Source organism: Mauremys mutica, chromosome 7 (genome assembly GCF_020497125.1).
Source record: "Mauremys mutica isolate MM-2020 ecotype Southern chromosome 7, ASM2049712v1, whole genome shotgun sequence".
NCBI lineage: Eukaryota > Metazoa > Chordata > Testudines > Geoemydidae > Mauremys > Mauremys mutica.
In genome coordinates, this window is record NC_059078.1 from 21797252 (window position 1) to 21818117 (window position 20866).

The 20866-nt window shown below is 56.0% G+C and overlaps 1 protein-coding gene across 5 annotated transcripts in view; it reads right to left on the minus strand.

Moving 5' to 3' along the window:
• Nucleotides 1–20866, minus strand: part of PLXNA1 (plexin A1) — a 290782-nt gene that overhangs the window by 102222 nt on the left and 167694 nt on the right. For all 5 annotated transcript variants that reach the window (XM_045025437.1, XM_045025436.1, XM_045025438.1 and 2 more), the window contains 2 exons: nt 15489–15603; nt 3125–3325 (listed from right to left, as the gene is read on the minus strand). In XM_045025437.1, coding sequence (XP_044881372.1) covers nt 3125–3325; nt 15489–15603 — 316 coding nt within the window. The remainder of the gene's footprint in view (nt 1–3124; nt 3326–15488; nt 15604–20866) is intronic.

Below are 20866 nucleotides of genomic sequence, written 5' to 3' on the forward strand. Positions count from 1 at the left end.
GCAGAGGCGTTTGTGGGGGACATTGGGACTGCTGGAGGTCTAGACAGAGAGTGCACTGGCAAAAGAGTAGGGGATGGGCCTGAAACGCATCGTCAGAGCTGGGGAAGAGGAGGCTGGAATAGCAGGGGAAGAGGTTCAGCACTGAGGGGCGCTGGTAGAGCGCTGAGAGAGCTCAGGAATGGAAACACAGAGGGGCTGGAGGGCAGGAGTGAGGGGCACTGGCAGAGCGCTGAGAGGGCTCAGGAATGGAAACGCAGAGGGGCTGGAGGGCAGGAGTGAGGGGCGCTGGCAGAGCACTGAGAGAGCTCAGGAATGGAAACGCAGAGGGGCTGGAGGGCAGGAGTGAGGGGCACTGGCAGAGCGCTGAGAGGGCTCAGGAATGGAAACGCAGAGGGGCTGGAGGGCCTGAGTGAGGGGCACTGGCAGAGCGCTGAGAGAGCTCAGGACTGGAAACGCAGAGGGGCTGGAGGGCAGGAGTGAGGGGCGCTGGTAGAGCGCTGAGAGAGCTCAGGAATGGAAACGCAGAGGGGCTGGAGGGCGGGAGTGAGGGGCACTGGCAGAGCGCTGAGAGAGCTCAGGAATGGAAACGCAGAGGGGCTGGAGGGCCTGAGTGAGGGGCACTGGCAGAGCGCTGAGAGAGCTCAGGAATGGAAACGCAGAGGGGCTGGAGGGCAGGAGTGAGGGGCGCTGGTAGAGCGCTGAGAGAGCTCAGGAATGGAAACGCAGAGGGGCTGGAGGGCGGGAGTGAGGGGCGCTGGCAGAGCGCTGAGAGAGCTCAGGAATGGAAACGCAGAGGGGCTGGAGGGCGGGAGTGAGGGGCGCTGGCAGAGCGCTGAGAGAGCTCAGGAATGGAAACGCAGAGGGGCTGGAGGGCGGGAGTGAGGGGCGCTGGTAGAGCACTGAGAGAGCTCAGGAATGGAAACGCAGAGGGGCTGGAGGGCCTGAGTGAGGGGCGCTGGTAGAGCGCTGAGAGAGCTCAGGAATGGAAACGCAGAGGGGCTGGAGGGCGGGAGTGAGGGGCGCTGGCAGAGCGCTGAGAGAGCTCAGGAATGGAAACGCAGAGGGGCTGGAGGGCCTGAGTGAGGGGCGCTGGCAGAGCGCTGAGAGAGCTCAGGAATGGAAACGCAGAGGGGCTGGAGGGCCTGAGTGAGGGGCACTGGCAGAGCGCTGAGAGAGCTCAGGAATGGAAACGCAGAGGGGCTGGAGGGCGGGAGTGAGGGGCACTGGCAGAGCACTGAGAGAGCTCAGGAATGGAAACGCAAAGGGGCTGGAGGGCAGGAGTGAGGGGCACTGGCAGAGCGCTGAGAGAGCTCAGGAATGGAAACGCAGAGGGGCTGGAGGGCAGGAGTGAGGGGCACTGGCAGAGCGCTGAGAGAGCTCAGGACTGGAAACGCAGAGGGGCTGGAGGGCGGGAGTGAGGGGCGCTGGTAGAGCGCTGAGAGAGCTCAGGAATGGAAACGCAGAGGGGCTGGAGGGCCTGAGTGAGGGGCACTGGCAGAGCGCTGAGAGAGCTCAGGAATGGAAACGCAGAGGGGCTGGAGGGCGGGAGTGAGGGGCGCTGGTAGAGCGCTGAGAGAGCTCAGGAATGGAAACGCAGAGGGGCTGGAGGGCGGGAGTGAGGGGCGCTGGTAGAGCGCTGAGAGAGCTCAGGAATGGAAACGCAGAGGGGCTGGAGGGCGGGAGTGAGGGGCACTGGCAGAGCGCTGAGAGAGCTCAGGAATGGAAACGCAGAGGGGCTGGAGGGCCTGAGTGAGGGGCGCTGGTAGAGCACTGAGAGAGCTCAGGAATGGAAACGCAGAGGGGCTGGAGGGCGGGAGTGAGGGGCACTGGCAGAGCGCTGAGAGAGCTCAGGAATGGAAACGCAGAGGGGCTGGAGGGCGGGAGTGAGGGGCGCTGGCAGAGCGCTGAGAGAGCTCAGGAATGGAAACGCAGAGGGGCTGGAGGGCGGGAGTGAGGGGCGCTGGCAGAGCACTGAGAGAGCTCAGGAATGGAAACGCAGAGGGGCTGGAGGGCAGGAGTGAGGGGCACTGGCAAGCGCTGAGAGAGCTCAGGAATGGAAACGCAGAGGGGCTGGAGGGCGGGAGTGAGGGGCGCTGGCAGAGCGCTGAGAGAGCTCAGGAATGGAAACGCAGAGGGGCTGGAGGGCGGGAGTGAGGGGCACTGGCAGAGCGCTGAGAGAGCTCAGGAATGGAAACGCAGAGGGGCTGGAGGGCGGGAGTGAGGGGCACTGGCAGAGCGCTGAGAGAGCTCAGGAATGGAAACGCAGAGGGGCTGGAGGGCAGGAGTGAGGGGCACTGGCAGAGCGCTGAGAGAGCTCAGGACTGGAGTCGTAGCGGGGGCTGCAGGGCAGGGTTGACAGCCATGGGCAGAGCTGTGTGTGGAAGCCCAGGGTTGATGGGCAGCAGCCAAACAGGCTGGGGAAGTGTGACTGGACATGCATGAGCGCGTGTGAGTGAGTGCAATGCTGCATGCAATAAGGAATTAACTCAATTCCACTTGTAAAGTGGGATCATTCGGTGTAAGGGGAAACCAAGTGCAAACAGGGAAGGAGGGAAGCGGGAGCAGAGTCTCCAACTCCAGCCCAGCTGGCTCCAGCCCAGGCTACTTTCTTTGGCTTTCATAAGCAAATTTCCTTGGAAATGCTCATAAAGCATGGGAGGGTCCCCCCTGGGGTCGGTTTGGCTCCACAGCAGAGGAGGGAGGGGTGTTGATTCTGCATGGAACAATTCCACCAAGCAATCTCTCCTTGCAGCTGGGAGGGGAAAGAGACAGGGAAAGGAAAAGACAGAGACTGAGGGGGAGAGGGGGGAGGGACACAGAGCACGAGGAGCTGGAGAATCTCTCCCAAGGCCCCAAGGGCACCATGAACCTACATTTTCCACCTGCCGATCAAGCATGAAAGAGACAAAAACCAGCCAGGGAACAAGCGAGGCAGCTGGGGTGACCTTTAATCCGTGGAGTTTGTGGGGCAAGCGGAGAGGAACGACCTGGAAGCGAAACACGTTCTGTCTGGAGAAGTGCCAGGGGAGGTGTCCCAGACACTCTGCAGGCAGGAGTGGTGTTCACACACACCCTGTGATGGAAGAGCAGCCCAGGCCCGGCAGGGCAGGAGCCGTGGACTCACCGAGGTGTTCTGGCACTGGATGCTGGTGCTGTTGAAGCGCAGAGCTGTGACGCGGGTGGCGCTGCCAGGGATGTGGAAGATGCATTCGTAGTTGCGCTGGCCGGACTGTGGCTGTGGCAGGTTCTTGGCTGTCAGAGTGATGGGCTTCACCACGCCCACAGGGATGTAGATCTGGGTGGAGGGCAGAATCTGTGGGCAGTCCTGCAGGAGGAACAAACAGCAGGCCATGAACTAGAGAGACAAGGCACAGTAACCCCCCGATCTGGGAATGCTGGTCATCGCCCGCACTGAGATACTCCAGACCCTACTGAGAAAACACCCAAACCGATGGGCCAGGAAAATAGCATGAGAAATGGTACACAGCTGGAAGGGCAGGATCCTGCCCTTTGTGAGTGCAGGAATTCACGGCTGCTTTGACCAAGGCTCTGCATACTCAGCAGCATGCAGGACCTACCTTCTGCAGCACGGCCCCCTGGTTTCCACAGCAGCCCAGTGCGGCAGGCTGGGAATTCTGCGGCACCTTTGGGCTAACACAGAAACGGGACAATGTCAATGTCCTCATGTTACTCTGTCCAATGTTGAATCCGTTTCCCACCGCCCCAACATTTGCCATTTTTAATGAGTAGGATACAGTTGTGCAAACATAAGGCCCAACTGTGTTACAGACTGTTGGGCCGGCAGGGAGACTGTGGGAGGCAGGTTGGGGTTGTGGGATGAGCTTGTTAGCTGCATGTTTCTGGTAAAATGATCAGCAGTGAAGTAGGCTTTGACACCTTCATTTTAATCATTAGGTTTCAGAGTTAACACACTGAGGTGCCCTTTCTCGGGTTACCCTTCTCAGAGCTACTGTTTCAGCTATCACTGCATCAGTTTCCCTAAGTTCACACTTGGAAAGATTTTGAACAACCACTGAGGATTAGGAAAGCTGAGTTTCTGGAACACATTTCTGTGGCAAGGGGCAGATTCTGCAGCAAATTTTGCAAGAGGGACAGGCTTCCCCCTCACCTGCTTTCCTCCCACACCCACAGCCCCTGTCCATGACCCGTCCAACCAAGAAAAAGAGGAGACTGGTTTTAGAGCCCATCAATGACACCCCCCACTCAGCCGGAGGGGGCACTGCTCAGCGGTACCAGGCCACGTTACCCAGCACGCTGTCACTGCCACACACCACTCAGCTCTGTCACACGCTGTACAGATCCCACCCTCCTCACACTTGAGCCTGCCGGGCACCTGTTCTCACTCCCGTGCAACCCTCTCTCTAGGGCAGAGCCAGGTCCATGTGTTGTCTCTCCCACAGACACTGCTGGGCCCAGCCAACTCAGGCTAGCAGCCTGGAGGGGAACAGACGACAAACCAGCTCGCACTGAGCCCCCCGGCCCTACTCGCAACCTGCTTGCTAATGCAGGGCTTCCCGTGGAGCATTCCAGCTGGGCATGGGCAACTAGAGCCAGCAAAGGACAAGTGAGCCCCAGGCCAGCCCGTAGGCCCCGGGAAGGAAGCAGCTCTGCACTGAAGGCTGCAGGTCTATTTAGAAAAGGGAGAAGGGAAACTGAGACTAAACACTGGCCGGAGCCAGGCACACAGCAGTCCAGGCAGCCAGGCAAAGTTACCCCCACCCTCACCGCCTTGCCAGTGCATCTCCCTCCTGACCCACAGCCCCCTGGCTATTCCAGTCTTGGGCCCCACACAGCTCTGCCAGTGCACCTCCCTCCTGACTTCCAAGCCCCCTAGTTCAGCCCTGGGCAATCTTGCTGAACCCCAACCAAGAATCAAGTCTAAAATAAGGACCATAACCCACGAGGGTGGAGAGTTGAGCATGCTACAACTTGTGGGCCCGACACTAACCCATCTGTGACAGCTCGAGTAAAACTCCATAGCTTGCCGAGAACAGAGCCCTGATATTCCAGAAGGAAAATCCTGCCTCCAGTTCGTCCCTTTAACATTCCCCATGAATCCTAAGCTGCAGAAAGCCCAGCTGGCCCATGAGGCCCTACAAATAAACAACAGAGCCAACTCCGGCTCTCCCGGCAGGTCTGACCTAGAAATCCAGCGCAGCCCTTGCAAAGGAGATGCAGAGCATTCAGTTGTGGGATCTGCATAAAGCCACTTCCAGCCAAGAGGGGCTTAACCGAGTGTTCACCAGCTCTGCCTGGCACAGCAGCCACGTGCAGACCCCATGGAGATCTGCAACACTAGTGGGAGGCTCCACTGATCGGTGGCAACATCCACTCAGTAGATACGGCATCAACCCAGTCCCAGAAAGGAGGGTGGCATGCGCGATGGATGGCTCAGAGCTGCACCTGAAGCTGGATTTATAGCTGAGCAAGCTGGGAGCTCAGAGGAACGGCAGCTGGCACCTGAGCCAGAGCCTCATCTTGCCAGTCTTCCGCAGCAGCTCAAGGGGGAAGCGGGCGGGGGTCGCACTAATGCAAAAGTGAACTTTTCGCAGCATTCAGTTTCAACACTCAGGCTGCTCTCTGGGGATCCCCCAGGCCTGTCTGCAAAGCACAGGAGAGCGGGCGGAGAGCAAAAATAAATGGGTCTGGGCAGAACAACAGCTCGGCATTCCCGAAGGACCTCGCTTCAGCAACAATAGCCTGATGCAATCCCCAGGCCAGCCTTGCAGGGCCTGGTTGGGGACTCGTGCCTGGGGACAGCTACTCTTAGCGGCACTGGCTTTAAATAGGGGAGAGAGAATAACATGTTTTGAAACGAATACCGGTCCAAGAACAGAAACGGCACTTTGTTCAGGGATCTGCAGCAGCTTCTCCTGGCCGTCCTGATGGGAGCAGGGCGGGTCGGCCGATTCCCCAGCTGCAGCCTTCACAGCTCTCACCTGACATAGTGATGCTAATTCCAATAAGTGGGGCTGAAACCAGAGGCAGGAATAGCAATGACTGAGGTGCCATTCCACTGAGGAAAGCTACTCCCAGCACCACTGCCACTGCACATCTCACCTGAGCACCCAGAAACACTTTACAGACATCCTTAACCACCACAAACCCCTGCACCCCTAGATCAGCAGAGAACCAGCACCGGTTGGGAAGAACCAGACCAACTTGCCATGTGGTCCATCTCCCTGAGGGCAGTGCAGGCTTGGGCCCTGCAGCACACTTCCTAGGGCACTGTCCCACCTGCTTTCCAGAGCTCCATCACCTCTCTTGGGAGGTGATTGCACAGCCTGATCCTGGTAGCCACCAGCAGGGTTGATCATCTCCGTTTTGCAGGTGGGGAAAGTGAGGCGTAGAGAAGGAAACTGACTTGTGTAATGATAGAATCCAGGAGTCCTGACTTGCAGAGATCCATGCTCTAGATCTCGCTCCCTGGTGACGGCGGAGGGGCTCATTTAGGGTTCTGGTTTAGAGCCCAGAGACGTCATATTTTACCCACAATGCTGTAGATCCTCTCCAGGCCACCAGGAGACAGACACCTGGCCCTGGGTCAGGGACTTGCAATAACGTCTCGGCTCTGCCAATAATCCCAATGCCATGGCAATAACCCCACTCTGGGTATATCTGTTCCTCCGGTGGGAACCTCCAGGGGATGCCCAGCTCCATACATTCACTCAGGGGCACTCTGAAAACTGCCAGCACTGGATCACAGGACGGATTCAGAGAGCAGCAGCCAGGTCTGAAACCCCACAACCTAGCTGGTGCTGGCTCCCATCAGCCATTGCTCAGGATGGGATGTGAGCTTCTGACGGGGTTTTAGCGCTCTGTACAATCCCACTGCAGTTCAGGGAGGTACGGTGGGTGGCGCAGCCTCCCTGGCCAGGAATCCACACAACCTCGGGGGCTTCGCTTCTCCTCTTAAACAAGACCCGAAACCCCTCCACTTCCTTGCCTTCAAGGCCCTGGGTAACTGCTCACCCACCCTGCTCCCATCTCCCCCATGTCAGCCTGGACTGCCTATGTCTGCTTCTCCAACAGCCACCAGTGCAACTTCTCCCTAGGCATGGAATGCTCTGCTCTCCCTGAGCTGGTCGACAAGCCCACTGCCCTTGGACCCAGCGCCCTCCTGAAGACCCTCTCCCACCTCCACCAGCAATTCTCTGACTGACCCTTAAACAATTGGCTTGTGCTCCCTGAAGCCTCTGCTGAGTAACTGTGCGAGCCGATTGCTGTAGCTCCCTACCCTGCCAGCTGTTTTGTTACCCCACCTTGCTCAGGCATGCCTGGGTGCAATAGAGAATGGGCCCCACAGTGCATGCAAACAGAGATAATGCTCACGCTCTCTCACATGAACACACAGTTAATTCTTCCTTACGCGCACACATGTGCACTCACTCTCTCTTACACACACACACACACACACACACACACAGTTAATGCTCTCTCTCTCACACACACACACACACACACACACACACACACACACACTCCCATTTTGCTGAAGGAGCCGAATCCACCAGCTACGTCACATGTTCTGCATCTGCCGGGAGATTTGTCTCATCCAGCAAAAATCTTACCCTGCTCCAAAACAGGAAACACCTGGTGCTGGGAGCCATTTCCAGTGAGCCGCAGGCCCTGTCACTCCAGGCCAAAGCGCATGATGAGGTTTCCTCGGGGGGACTGGCTGACTTTACCCAGCCCCCCCACCCCACCCCCACCCCCTTGTGTGGTGGCCAGGGGATTTTAACAACTCCTTCCTCAACAATTTTAAGCACCAATTCAAAGGACTGATGAAACTTCCCGTGCAGTCAGTTAACTCCTGCCATGCTGGGCAGGAAGGCTCCATAAAGCCCCAAAAGCTTTCCACCCAGCTCAGGGGCCTACGCCGCATTCCCCTCCAGCTCCCCTTTCCAGGCTCCACCACCTCGGAGCAGGGCGGGTGGAGAGTTGGGTTGGTCGAAAATTTACCATTTTTCTCCAAGGGTTTTCAACAAACCGAAATACTCGGTGGCCATGTCTGCTGCCCTCAAAAACTGGAGACCTTTAATTAAAAAATAAACCACCCCTAAAATGTTAAATTTTCACTTTTTTAATGAAAATTCGTAATTTTCCACAGAACTCCCCCGCCCCCGTTTTCCAAACAGCTCCAGTCATGGAGTTGCAGCACCACATAGATATTCCACCACATGGCCCAGATGGGTACCGGCCACTGAGACGAGAGTGGATGGCCACCCTGGCTGGAACCTCCCAAACTCTAGGGGCAGTGCCTGGGGGCCAGGGGGTGCAGCAATTGGGTACGAGGCCGAACCTGTTCCAGCTGCCTGGCTGCACCCCCGCCCTGCCTCCTACGCCGGGCCTTGCCCCTCTCCATCTGCATCTCGCCATCTCTGGGCCATTCTGACCCTCTCTCTTCCCTTCCATCTGGCTGCTTCTCCCTGTCCCTCAGCTCTCACACTCTCTCCTCGCCCTCCATCTGTCTATCCCCCCCGCCCCCGCCCATCTCTATCGTTTTCTGTCTCCCTTCCCTCCACCTTTGGGTATGTGTCTCTCTCTTTGCTTTTCCCCAGCTCCGTCTCTGGCTATGTCTCTCCCCACCCCACCTCCCCATTTCTCTCTGCCTCTCCCTCTACGGACTGCTTCTCTCCCAGCTGATTCCTTACCGGATGAGTCCAGCTCTCACTGGCAGGGGAATGGCTGTGGTATATGCACAGTTCTACCCTGCATCCCCAGGAAGTGCCTCTAACAGTCCCATGCCGCCTACCCATGCTAGCATGACAGTACACTGTAAGGAACCAGATTCAGCCATGCCAGGTCCTCAGCTCCCAGCGCACTGGGGCAGCTGGGAATCTGACAGCCACTGCTCTCATTGGGGGAAATGCACTGGAGGACTTTGCTGGAGCCCCCACCCAGCCCACCCCAAATTCCTCTTGGAGTTTGTACCAACTCAGCTTACATTCCCCCTCAGTAAGGACCCACCATCTGCCCTCCCAAAACTGGTGGGGGGCCCTCATCTTCCTTTAGAAGGATTGAAACAGCCACCAGGGTGACCAAACCTCCCCCTCTTCCCCCAGGGCTGGTCCCTGCTTTCAATATAATTAGCCCTTCCCTCTTTTGTAACCCCTGTCTGCCGGCCTGCCTTAAAGCAACTCTGGGCCAAGCTGGCTCTGAGTTGGGACCTGGGCTGCCCCCTAACTGCCCTTCCACTGAATTGGGGCTGCATTAGTGCGTGAAGGAGTCTGGCTTGATCTGGATTCCCAAGAGAGAAGGAGTAGGCCTGGGAGGCTGGAAAAGGGGTTGAGTTGGGAGGTTCGGAGGTGCAGGAGAGTGTTTTAGAAGCTGATGGGGTCAGCTGGAGAGCATGTCAGTGGCCTGAGGAGAGGCGGTCGTGGGTTAACACAGCAAAGGGTAAGGTGGTTTGGACACATGGGGGAAGCAGGTGGCTTGTCCTGCGGGTGTGGGTGCTGGTGCAGTCGGCAGCTGGGGGCCGGGTGCACCATCCTACAGAAGGGCCCGGTTCCATTCCTGGTCTCTTACTCCTGTCAGTGCTGCAGAGGCCAGGCCGGGGGTTCAGTGGTTAGGGCTCTGCACACTGCCATAAGGTCTGGAGGAGAAGGGAAGACCCTGAACTCATTGCCAGGCCCTGCCCCTTGCTCTGTGGGTTGGTAGCATTGGAGAGTCGCTCCCTGCTACCCCTTCCACCCAAGCTGGCTGAAGGAGGCCCTGCCAAGCTCCCAAAGGAGGCCATCCTCCACCCAGGGGCTTTGATCCTTTCTGGGGGAAGGCAGAGGAGCTGTGAGTCTTTCCAATGCTTCAGGGATGCCCCAAAAGCCCGACTGGGTCTCCACAGCTCAGAGCAGCACCTGCTCCTGGGAATGGGGGAAGAGCTGACTGCATTCAGCGCAGGAGCTCGCCACAGATCGTTACAGCCTTCAGAGCACGAGCCTTTCATGGTCCTCCCCAATTCCACGGCAAACTCCCCTCCAGCAGACACACAGGACCCTGTCTCCGCAGAGCAGCCTTTTACTAAAAGATAATTCAGTCTGAATGGCCGATCACATTCCCCAGCCAGCGCTATGAGTGGGAAAGTGGGGCAGGAGAGGGGAGCTCCTGCTCTTCCCCCAGCATCATGGCCTTCCCTCCCGCCGCACTCCTAGGGAAAGCCCAGAGGGTCAAAGAGCAATGTGGAGTTAAACCTCAGGAAACCAAAGCCCAGGGATTCCAAGCCCACCAATGGCCTTGGGGCAGGGGCTTAATTCTCACTGGCAGCAGGAAAGCGGCAGGGTGCTGGCTGTTCCCAGACACATCCTGGACAAACACAAGGACAAATGCAATGAGTGATAGCGCCTACCAACCCGCAATCCCTCCTGGCCTGCTCTCATGAACCAGCAAGCACCTGCTGTGCTGCCCAGCTTTCCATACACGCCCCACGTAGCCCGCATCTTCTGTGATGCCAGTGCCCAGGAGCCTCCAGGGGAATGCACTGCTCCGCTGCTGAGTGCGCCAGACTGGCCCAGGTAGAATACACCCATTGGGCTGCCTCATGCAGCAGGCGCCTCGCAGTGCGCCCCTGATTACAAGGAGAGCTTACTGGGCAATGACAGCACAGCAGGTACAAGAGGAAAACCAGCAAGGAAAGGGTTAACCCACTGACTGGGGGCAGGAGATTTCCATTACCTCACTGGCCACACTCAAACAAGCTGAAATTCAGCCAGACCAAGCCCTGCTTAAAATAACTCTGAGGGTTAGACACACACCCACAAAAGGCTAGAAATTCAGCGTCAGGTTGAGTCTCTGTTCTTAATTTGACCCGCAGGCGATGGCCCAGCACCAAGGAGGACGGCAGCAACCTCTACACACTCACGGGGCTCATCAGGATCTGTGTCTGAACTGCTCTCATTTGAAAACTTCCCGAAAACAGGCTTTGTAGGTAGAGCAGCAGGAGCCGGGAGGGGCATCTTGGCAGACAGTCTGCCAGTACTTCGCCACCCCAGCCAGGATCCCCCAAGTGAAAGTGACCTCAACGGAGCTGTTCCAAGCATCACACAAGGCTCAGGTCCTGCCTGAGTCTTTCCCCAATGTTTGGCCAGGGCCAGATCTCACCCACACGGTGCCTGTTCTCAAACGTGGACCTCTGGGAAGGGCCCATGTCTCAGAAAACAAGAGCCTGAGGATATTTCCAGATGCTTTTAGGATCATATCTCCAAAGGTAACTCCAAACTTCTGCCTGCCGAGGTTTGCACATGCAGACACAGCTAATGTGTGCATGCAGAACAGGGAGGTATGTGGCTCAAGGGCTGTGAGCGCTGACCGTACAGTTTGCAGGTGCGATTTTGGAGTTGGCCGAAAATGTGGGCCCTGAAGTGCAGCTGCTCTGGAAAACAGCAGCGTTGGGGTCTGTGTTTATTGGGCCTCGCTGATTCCAGATCATGTATCCGAGATATTATGAGGTACACAGGACCAGGTCCTCTTGCCTTGCTCATGGAAGCAGCCCCACTGTGCTGTGGGAGCGGCAGGATCAGGCCCATTGACTTCCATGGGCCCCTTGCACGAGAAAGGCATGTAGGATCGGGTCTATCATAAATAAAGTCGCTCCCTCACACGTAAGCGGCCGTTGCACAAGAGTAATTGTGCTGCTGATGGCTGGGCTCTGGATGAGTAATTGCCCAGTTCTCCGCTTCCTTCCTGGAGGGCCCAGGCTCCCAGAAATGACAAAAGAGGGGGAAAAGAAAAATGAATGGTTCGTCGCTGGGAGCTTGACCTATTCAATGCCGAGCAGACGCTCGTCAGCCCGGAGCGGCTGCAGTGACAGGAGTCAGGGTGGAAACGACGTAGCAAGAGGGAAGTGAAAAATACTAATGAAGGCACCTAGGCTGCACTGGCACTCACGGTTGGATCCATCTAACTCTGCACGTGAGCCACCCACGAGGTGGAACCAACTCACAGCTACTCCAGAGGAGCGCCAGCTTATCCACCCCGTGCTGGGGACTCAGGAGCACCAGCCGCAAGAGATGAAGAGGAAAGGCTCCCAATGGTTATGGGAGGGGGCTCTCTGAGAGGAAGCTTCTGCTCACCCTAAGCACGGGAGCAGAACTGGACAGGGGCCAGGGAGTTAACTGGCTGGGCTATTGGCAGGTCCCATAGCTGATGTGGGGGGGGTGAAGGCAAACCAAGGGGTCTCTGTGAGGGATGGCTGGGGATAGGACGCATCTCTGGTGGGAGGAGGGCAGGAGGAAAGATCCCAGAACTGTGGAGGAGGGGTGGCTACGGGAAAGAGCCTGTGAAATGAGGAGGGGGGCAATGTTCTGGCGAATCTAGGCCTGCTCCCAGGTCGGAGGGCTGACTGGGTTCTATAGGAAGATCCCTCTGCTGAGGAGGTGAATGTCTCTGAGCCAGCCGGAATTTCATAAACCCGGAGAGAGGAAAACAAGAGGGAAATCTTAGCTGTTTTTTATACATGGGAAAGTACAAGCTTTACTCTCCCTTGCTCCCTGGGCCCAGCCCTAGCTTGGGATCCCTGACGTGACATGAGTTCTGCCAGATCTCAGCCTCCCCACTAATGGGCAGGCGGGGGAGAAGTCCCCGAGGTCACTTTGTCAAGTGCTTTCCCCAGTAAGAAACACATCTGAACCATCCCCCTGAAGAAGGCCCATTGTGCCTTTCTTGGTACCATACCCCAGCAGAGAAAGGGGAAAGCACCTAACAGGTGTCTGGATGGGAGGGGGACAACACACACCACGTCTAAAACAAGGATGAAGATTGTCCTCAGAAAGCCTCATTATTTCTAGCACTCTCTGCTAATTGCTGGGGGAAGGCAAATGGGAGGCCTGACTTCCCAGTGTTGCTAATTCCTCCTCCAATCCAGAGAGGCCCCTCCAAGAGCAAGTGCTTTTTCGGCCTGCCTTCAGAACAGGATGGCTCTAAACCGCAGAAGGGCGAGCTAACCTCTGTGCCTAACGTTGAGGGCTGCGTGTCCATCAGACAGAAACGCAAGCGGTAGGTCGATCTCCGGGGGCAGACAGCCAAGGAAATCACCAGAATGCAGTGCAGTGCTGCTTTTAAACTGATCAGCACCATTTGATAGCGGGGGAAGGAGTTTATGACAGTTTGAGTCCAACAGGAACGCACCCGTTTTAAAAGAAAACCTCAAAACCACCTCTCTCAGGTATTTACAAGTACTTGTTCCTTGTAGTGTATCAGCAAGCCAGGATGTCGGTTACATCTACACTACAAGCTGGGGGAGGGTCTGATCCCCTGTTCACGCAGACATACTCATGCTAGCTCTCATCTGAGCTTGCGCACTACAGATACTAGTGTGGCCACAGTAGCATGGGCAGTGGCAGTACCGTGCTAGCCGCCCCGAGTACAAACCTGCCTGAACCCCGCGGGAACATATGCAGGCTGCTAGCCTGTGCCACCACTCCCGGCTGCCTGCGGTACCACAACGACACTATTTTTAGTGCACTAGCTCAGATGAGAGCTAGCATGAGTATGTCTCCTCCAGCTGGGAATCACACCTCCAGCTCATCATGCCAATGTAGCCTTAGGGAGCGTCTGTGCGGTGACGGTAGCACAGGCTGTGTTACTCCACCTGGGAGCTAGAGAGAACCACAGACTCTGGCTGAGCCCAGAAATTCATCACAGCTAGGCGCTGCCTCTTCTCTGCACCCCTACCCCCACAGTATTCAGGTGCATAAGTGTTAGACGCTGGACGAGGTGAACAGGTGCAGTTCAATCACAGTAAATCAGTCACCAGCCTCTGGGTGTCTGGAGCATCCCAAAGCACCTATTAGGACCTGCAGAGCCCCAGAAGCGCACACACCACAAAGGGTCATTGCTCTAACCACTAGACATTTCCTTGCCTTTGGCGACTCAGTCTAAAGCTTCCAGCATGGGAAGGGTTAGTGCCACCTCTGACAAAATCGAGCTGCAAAGGGGAAGCGATGGAAGGGCCGAAGGGAAACAGTTCTAGGCAAGTGGTAGTTTTTAATAGAGCGCTCCTAACACATGGCTTTTTAAGGGAGCCCTTTTCTTCCAATTTAGCAGATGGTGACAGAAAGCACAGAGCTCAGTCTAACACAGACACCCTTGGGGAGAGAGAAACCTTCATTACTCACTGGCTCTCCGCAGCAGGCTGGGCAGCTAGCAACACAGGACAACAAGGCCGGCAGCCACGCATGTCTGAATCGGAAGGGGATTCAACTGCTGTCTTCAGGGCATTAGCGCATCACCGCAGGGGGTCAGGAAGGAAATTCCCATTGACCCCAGCTCTAGTGACATTGTGCAAATGGCCACGTGGACTTGGGCCGTATTGGGCCGCTGCAGGAAGCCACATGCCAGCATTGCTGGACCTCTGGCCACCATCCAGAGATAAAACAAGCTGCATGAACTCTGAGTCCCGTCTGGAAGGCCTATAACACAGCATGGGTGAAATCCTGACTCCACTGAAGTCAGTGGTCACACCATAGGTTTTGCAGCTTCACACGCCCTGGTACCACACCACCACATGCAGTCCTAGTTACACCTCTTACCCCTGGCAGGGCATGGAACATTCCCCACAGGCAATGGCGGGAGTTCTGGCCTAACTGTTCAGAAGTGACTTGTGATGCTGGGTGCTCAGCTTGAGACACATTCGGAGAGGGCAGATGCTCTCATTCTGAAAACCAGGCCCCTGTAACGGTGTCTCAAGCTGGACACTCCCAAATCACCAGTTACTTCAAAAGGCAGGTCCTTTGCTTGAGCCATCCGGAGCTAGCCTGAACAAAGCGTATGCTGTCAGGACCAGTCCGGCACTGGCTCCTGAAGGAATGGGCTGAGATGGTCTCATGAGCCAATGTCCCACTCCATTTGCGGCCACGGCTGTTCATGGGTGTAGTGAGACATACACAGTGTGACGCTCATATGTGCCTGCACACACTGGGGTTGCAAGTGTTAATGGCCAGTTGAAAGTTTGGCCTAATTTCTACAAGTCTCTAACTCCACGAAGTAACTGCAATTAAATGACTTGGGAGCCCCCTGCGACTGCAGCACATGAAGGGTTAACGGTCTAACATAGTAGCGGGTTTGAAGCTGCCTAGATAAGATGAGGTGCGGGAGGGTGAGAGGAATCACCGGTGGCCTGGTTTGTAATGGACATACTGCCCCCCAGGCTTCACTCTTAATGGCTCACACAGTGACTGAGCATCAGGACAAGCTGATGATGCCACTGGGGGCTAACCAGGCAGGGAAACAGCCCAGGAGAATCTCCACAACTGCATCCATCACTGCCCAGGCAACAGAAACCACGAGCAAGCCCTGGCTGGGGGGCTGCAGGCCTGAGGCCGTCACAGATTTCGGAAGGTTTCGGGGGACAGAGAAGGGATTGCAGCTCTACAGATCTCTCCCTCAAAAGCCAGCAAACACAGTCCATGTCAGAAACCAAAGCAGAGCAGACTCTGGCTGGAGACTCTGGGGGCAGCAGTTTTACGGCTCCTTACCTCAGACATGTTGACACGCCCCTCCTGGAAGGAGCAGTCAGCAGCGTTGTGGGTGCAGATGTGCCGATATTTACACCAGTGGCATGGGAAGGAGCCATTCACGCAGGACAGGCAGCTGTAGGGAGAGAGAGCCCGTGAGGTAGCATCAAAACACTGTCAGGCAGTCACCACCTCTTGTGGTCCCAAAGCGCCTTACAGACTGCAACAGGGCCCGTTCCTCCACCCACAGAAATGCAGCTGTATTAATGGCCCATGGCAACATCAGGCCACACAATAATTTAGGACAAGAGGTGAAAACACACACTCGCTCTCCAACTGAACCTGCAGGGGGATTTAGGGAGGCAGAACCCACAGTCAAATTTGGCCAGCATCTAGGGGTTAACGTCCTGACTCTTGCTTAAAGTGCTACAGGATTTTTAATCACCATGAAAAGTCAGGGCCTCTATTTCACATCTTATCCACATGGTTGTATCTCAGGGGTTCTCAAACTGGGGGTCGGGACCCCTCAGGGGGTCGTGAGATTATTGCATGGGGGGGTCGTGAGCTGTCAACCTCCACCCCAAACCCCGCTTTGCTTCCAGCATTTATAATGGTGTTAAATATATAAAAAAGTGTTTTTAATTTATAAGGGGGGGGGGGGTCGCACTCAGAGGCTTGGTAGGTGAAAGGGGTCACCGTTAAAAAATTTGAGAGCCATTGTTGTATCTGATACAGCACAGAGCCACCTAGCACCACCTTGGGGGCAGCACACAGACAGAGGGGAGAGCACCCCTTACTGCGTCACCCACCCCGCTACCTGCAGCACAGCACCCCCTCGCTCCACCCTCGGGCACTGAGACAGAGCACAGTCAGAGGGCTGACAGGCCCCACAGAGTCACCCCTCCACTCCCTACGTCAAAGCACTACCCTGGGGCCCTGAGGTCAGTCTGGCTTCTAACAGGGGAGCCCCCGACCCCCACCATACCAAACCATCCACTCCAGGGCCTGTATACAAAGTTTACAGCGTCTCTCTCGCTCCTCCCCTTGTCCCAGCCACGTTCTCCTCCTCTGCTCCCCGTCAAAACATGTGGTGATAACACACGCCATGTGCTCAAAGGCAGGGGACCTGCGGGCGACCCTTCTCTCTAACTTGGCAGCGCTGGGCCCTTCCCTTCCCGCCTGCTCATGAGGGGGCTGAATTGCACACTTTGTGAGCTTTATTTTTGGTTTTATGAAAGGCAATTTTAGCAAATGGAGTCAGAACAAGGCCCCTCCATTGCAGGGAGAAAAAAGCCCTCTGCATTAATGCACATTCATTCAGAGGAAAATTATAATTGGCCAAAGGTTGGGTCAGATTAACATTTCATGACTGAAGCGCCTTTCACTTGCTTACAATGCAATGTGTGTGACCCCCCCTCTGTCGGCCCCCTCCCACATCCTTGGTCACTCGCTGGGCTATGCCTGTGTTTCCCACCCCCTTCTCTGGTTGTTTGTGTGTCTCAATCCCTCCCATGGTTTTCTGTCTCCTTCTGGCTGATTGTGTGTGTGTGTGTTTCCCCCTTTGCTCTAGCTGTGTGTCTCGCTCTCCGCCCCCCTTCCTCTCTCTCCTCTGCATCTCCCCAGGGCCCATGCTCACCATTGTTTGATCCCAAGAGCTGTGCTCCTGTACTTTGAAGTCTCTGTGTCAGAGACGCCTTGCAAAGGGACAGCTTTGGTAGGATACAGACATGGCAGGCAGGAAGCTTTTATTGAGCACAAAGAGCACAACTGCAGCCCTTCCAAAGCGCCATAATTAGAGCTGGACGCAAAAAGGAGACCTGGAGTTACCTCAGCATGTCAGCCGATTCCCGGAGAAACGGAGCAGCTAGCCAAGCCTGCAGCATCGGAATGGCACAGAGCCCCTCGCACCTACCCACTATAGCAGCACTATGTCCTTGGTCCCAAGGCTGGGCATAGGGATTCAGTGTGAAATATCAGCCTGAGCCACACAGAGGGGATGGTGGGAAGGGGCAATGCGCTCAGGCCGGAGCCCCCGGTGCGGGACAACAAGCGCTGCTGGATTTGTGTTAGCTGTCGATCCTGGCCCATGTGCTCGTGGTCTGGACAGGCTGTTTGCTGACACTTCCTTGGCTCTATTACAAACCACCCCCGGGATTGTTCACCTGGGAAGAATTCTACTAACCTGATGGTATTTTGGCCTTGCTACATATTCACGCAGCCTAGGGCTGATCACACCCAGCTAGCATGTTTGCCAAGGTATTAAACCCTTTCTATACTTGGTGCTAATACACTTTTAAACAGGACTTTGTTTAAAATGTGACAGCTAATATGTTCTTCAGAAACACCATTTCTCCGAGTCTACACAAGGCCACCATCCTGTTGTAAGACACATTTCAGAAGTGCTTTAACAGCCTGCTTCAGGTCCAGGATCAGCTGACACAGAGTATTTCTAGTACAGATGGCGATCTCACATCACAAGAGGGCTCAACACAGGCAGAATCCCAGCTCTAAGCCATCACCCAGATATTAATGTGGTTGTTAAATAGCTGTTTAGCGCAGAGCAAGTAGCTAAATAAATGAACGGGGAGTCTCTCGGTGACACCAAACAACAGTCTCTGACACTATCACTGCTTCCAGGGTAAATCACCAAGGAGCTCAGTGCTTTGCTGGCATGGGGCATATCTCCACTGGGAAGGGTGCAATTCAGGTCTGCACCACTTGAGTCCTGACTCCACAACAGCTGCCTCCATCAGAACATGGCTCCTTCAGGACAAGGTGCTGTCACAACCCCACAAGGCCCTAAATTAACCCAGGACTCTTACTCTCAAGCCAGGCCCACAAGAAGCAAGAGCGTGCCATGGAACCAAACCTGGCCTGCTGATTGGGAGACAAGCAGCGGGGGGGATGGGGGGAGGCAGGGAGACAACCAAGAGGGAGGAAAGAACAGCAGCACAGCATAGATTACCCCAACAAAGGGCTTGTCCTGCTTCCATTGTCCCCACTAGAGCAGAGCTGGGCCCCCAGCAATTACATGGCAACACAGGGACACCCTTAGGTACACAGGGCCCTTGGCAGGAATGAGACCGGTGCACTGCCTAGAGTGGAAAGGCTAACCTTGAACCCCAGCTCTGAACAAGTCAGGCTTCCATGCCAGCACCCCCTGGGGGGCTTTCGCAGGGAGAGCGGTGAAGGAGGTGAAAGGGAGGGGGAGAGCCTAGATCTGCAATGTAAGGAAATAGACAGAACGCCTCCCAAATAGGAGGCTCCAACCAATTCAAGAATCACGCTGAATTCTTTCTCCCCCCTCTCCCCCCTCCCTGCACTCCGGGCCGAGCTGTCACTTCAGAGGTGCTGGGATAACACAAGGATGGTGAGTATGACATAGATGCCTGCTCAGACAGATCAAGGTACAGGCAGCTTCTGTACAAATCCACACACCTGGGGCTTTGCAGGGACGGAGCTCCTTGCTCTAGAGTTTCACACCCCATTACATATACAGCAGTGGCTTTTTAAATCCATGCGCACACACTAAGGAAATATTTAATTAAGCTGCTTGCAAAGGGGCTGAAGTCATTTCCATGTTTCGCTCACGTTTTCACTTCCAAATGAACAGCCCTTGTTGCTTTACCCACAAATATGTTAATTGAGATGCTCCTTATGCAAATATATGCAATTTTATTTCAGCTGCAGATATTCAACTTAAAAGCACAGCTGTAGCCTCCTATCTCCAGTAGCTTTGATGGGGTGGTGCGGAGCGGGAAAAAAACAAACAACAAAGCAAAAGGATTGTTCCTATCCTCCCTCAAGCAGGGACGGGGAGGCAGACAAATCTGCTATCAGGGTGATGGGAGACTGGCAATTAATCCAAGCAGTAAAGCAGTATCCATGGAGAGGTTGGTCAAAGGGGGTTCCTGGGTACAAGCGCCTGATGGGATGATCACTGAGGGCAGAGTAGACTGTTTGGGTGGCCCAGTGGTACCACCAGAAATAAGAGGATGAAATGGAGCTCCGGCAAATACAAGCTGAATATGAAGAAACATGAGATTTTTCAGACTGTTTCATAGTCTCTCAAGCCTCCATAACTCTGGACATTTAAAATGAGGCTGCAAAAACACTGGGGAATATGTGGTATGCCCTGGGCAAGGAGAAGATGGGACCAGAGAGAAGGACTCCACCTAGGGATCTGTGACCCACACCTTTTCCCATGTTAACTTCAAAGCTAAGCAGTCTTTTCTTCCCATCTCTTTCAGGTCATGGCCTAATGCTTCCAGACCTCTTCTAGAGTTGCCATCAGTCCTGAATTGGGAGGGACAGTCCCACATTGGGGGCTTGATCCTACAAGGCACTGAGGCCATGAGCTCCACTCCGAGGCAGAGCACTCCAGCCGTGTATGGGGAGGTGGGAGGGGAGTGAAGAGTGCACCTAAACATCTTCCACTCCCTTCTCCCAGCCTCCCCTGGGCTGAGTCTTGGGGTTCCCACTAATTTTTCCCACCCATGGGCAGAATGAATTTTGTTATGTGCACCAGTATGGAGGTGATGTGCCACACATCACCTTCATATCAGTGCACATAACAAAATTCATGTGGTGGGGTGGGGCTGAGGGGTTCAGTGGGCCGGGGGGGGGGGCTCAGGGCTGGGCCAGAGGGTTGGGGTGCAGGGCTATGAAGACTCCGGCTGGGGGTGCGGGCTCTAGGGTGGGGCTGGTGATGAGGGGCTCAGGGCTAGGGCAGAGGGTTGGGTGGGGAGGAGGGCTCTGGCTGGGGGTGCGGGCTCTGGGGTGGGGCCAAGAATGAGGGGTTTGGGGTGCAGGAGGGTGCTCCGGGGCTACAGCAGGGAGAGGGGACCTGGGTTGGGGGGAAGAGGCGCCTCTCCCTGCCGTGACAGCTCCAGGGTTGGGGCTGCAGGATAGGCACCCTTCCCGCAGCCCCAGCAGGTCCAGGCAGGGGCTGGGTTCGGCGAGGTGCGCCCCTGCCACAACAGGTCCAGGCCACGGCGGGGTTCGAGCCGAGCCGCCCTGGCCGTGGCTGGGTCCGGGCCACGCCGTGCTGCCCTGGCCAGATCCGGGCTGCCTGGGTTTAGGCCGCGCCATCCCATCCGGGTTTGGCCCGCCCGGCCGCAACAGGTCCAGGCTGCAGCATAGTTGGGGCTGGCAAACTGCCCTGGCCATGGCAGGTTGGGGGCCGGTCTAGGTTGGGGCTGGGGAAGGGGCACCCCTCCCCTGGCTGTGGCTGGTCCCCGGGAGGGCTCCCTGAGCATCTGTGCAGCACTAAATAGGGTGCCATGCAGTTGACAGGGAACTTGGGTCTCCGGTATCCCCAGGTATACTTTAGGCCGTGTGTACCTTACCAGTTAAGCACACTGGGTTCTCGCTGGCCTGTTGGCTTCCTCTTCATCTGC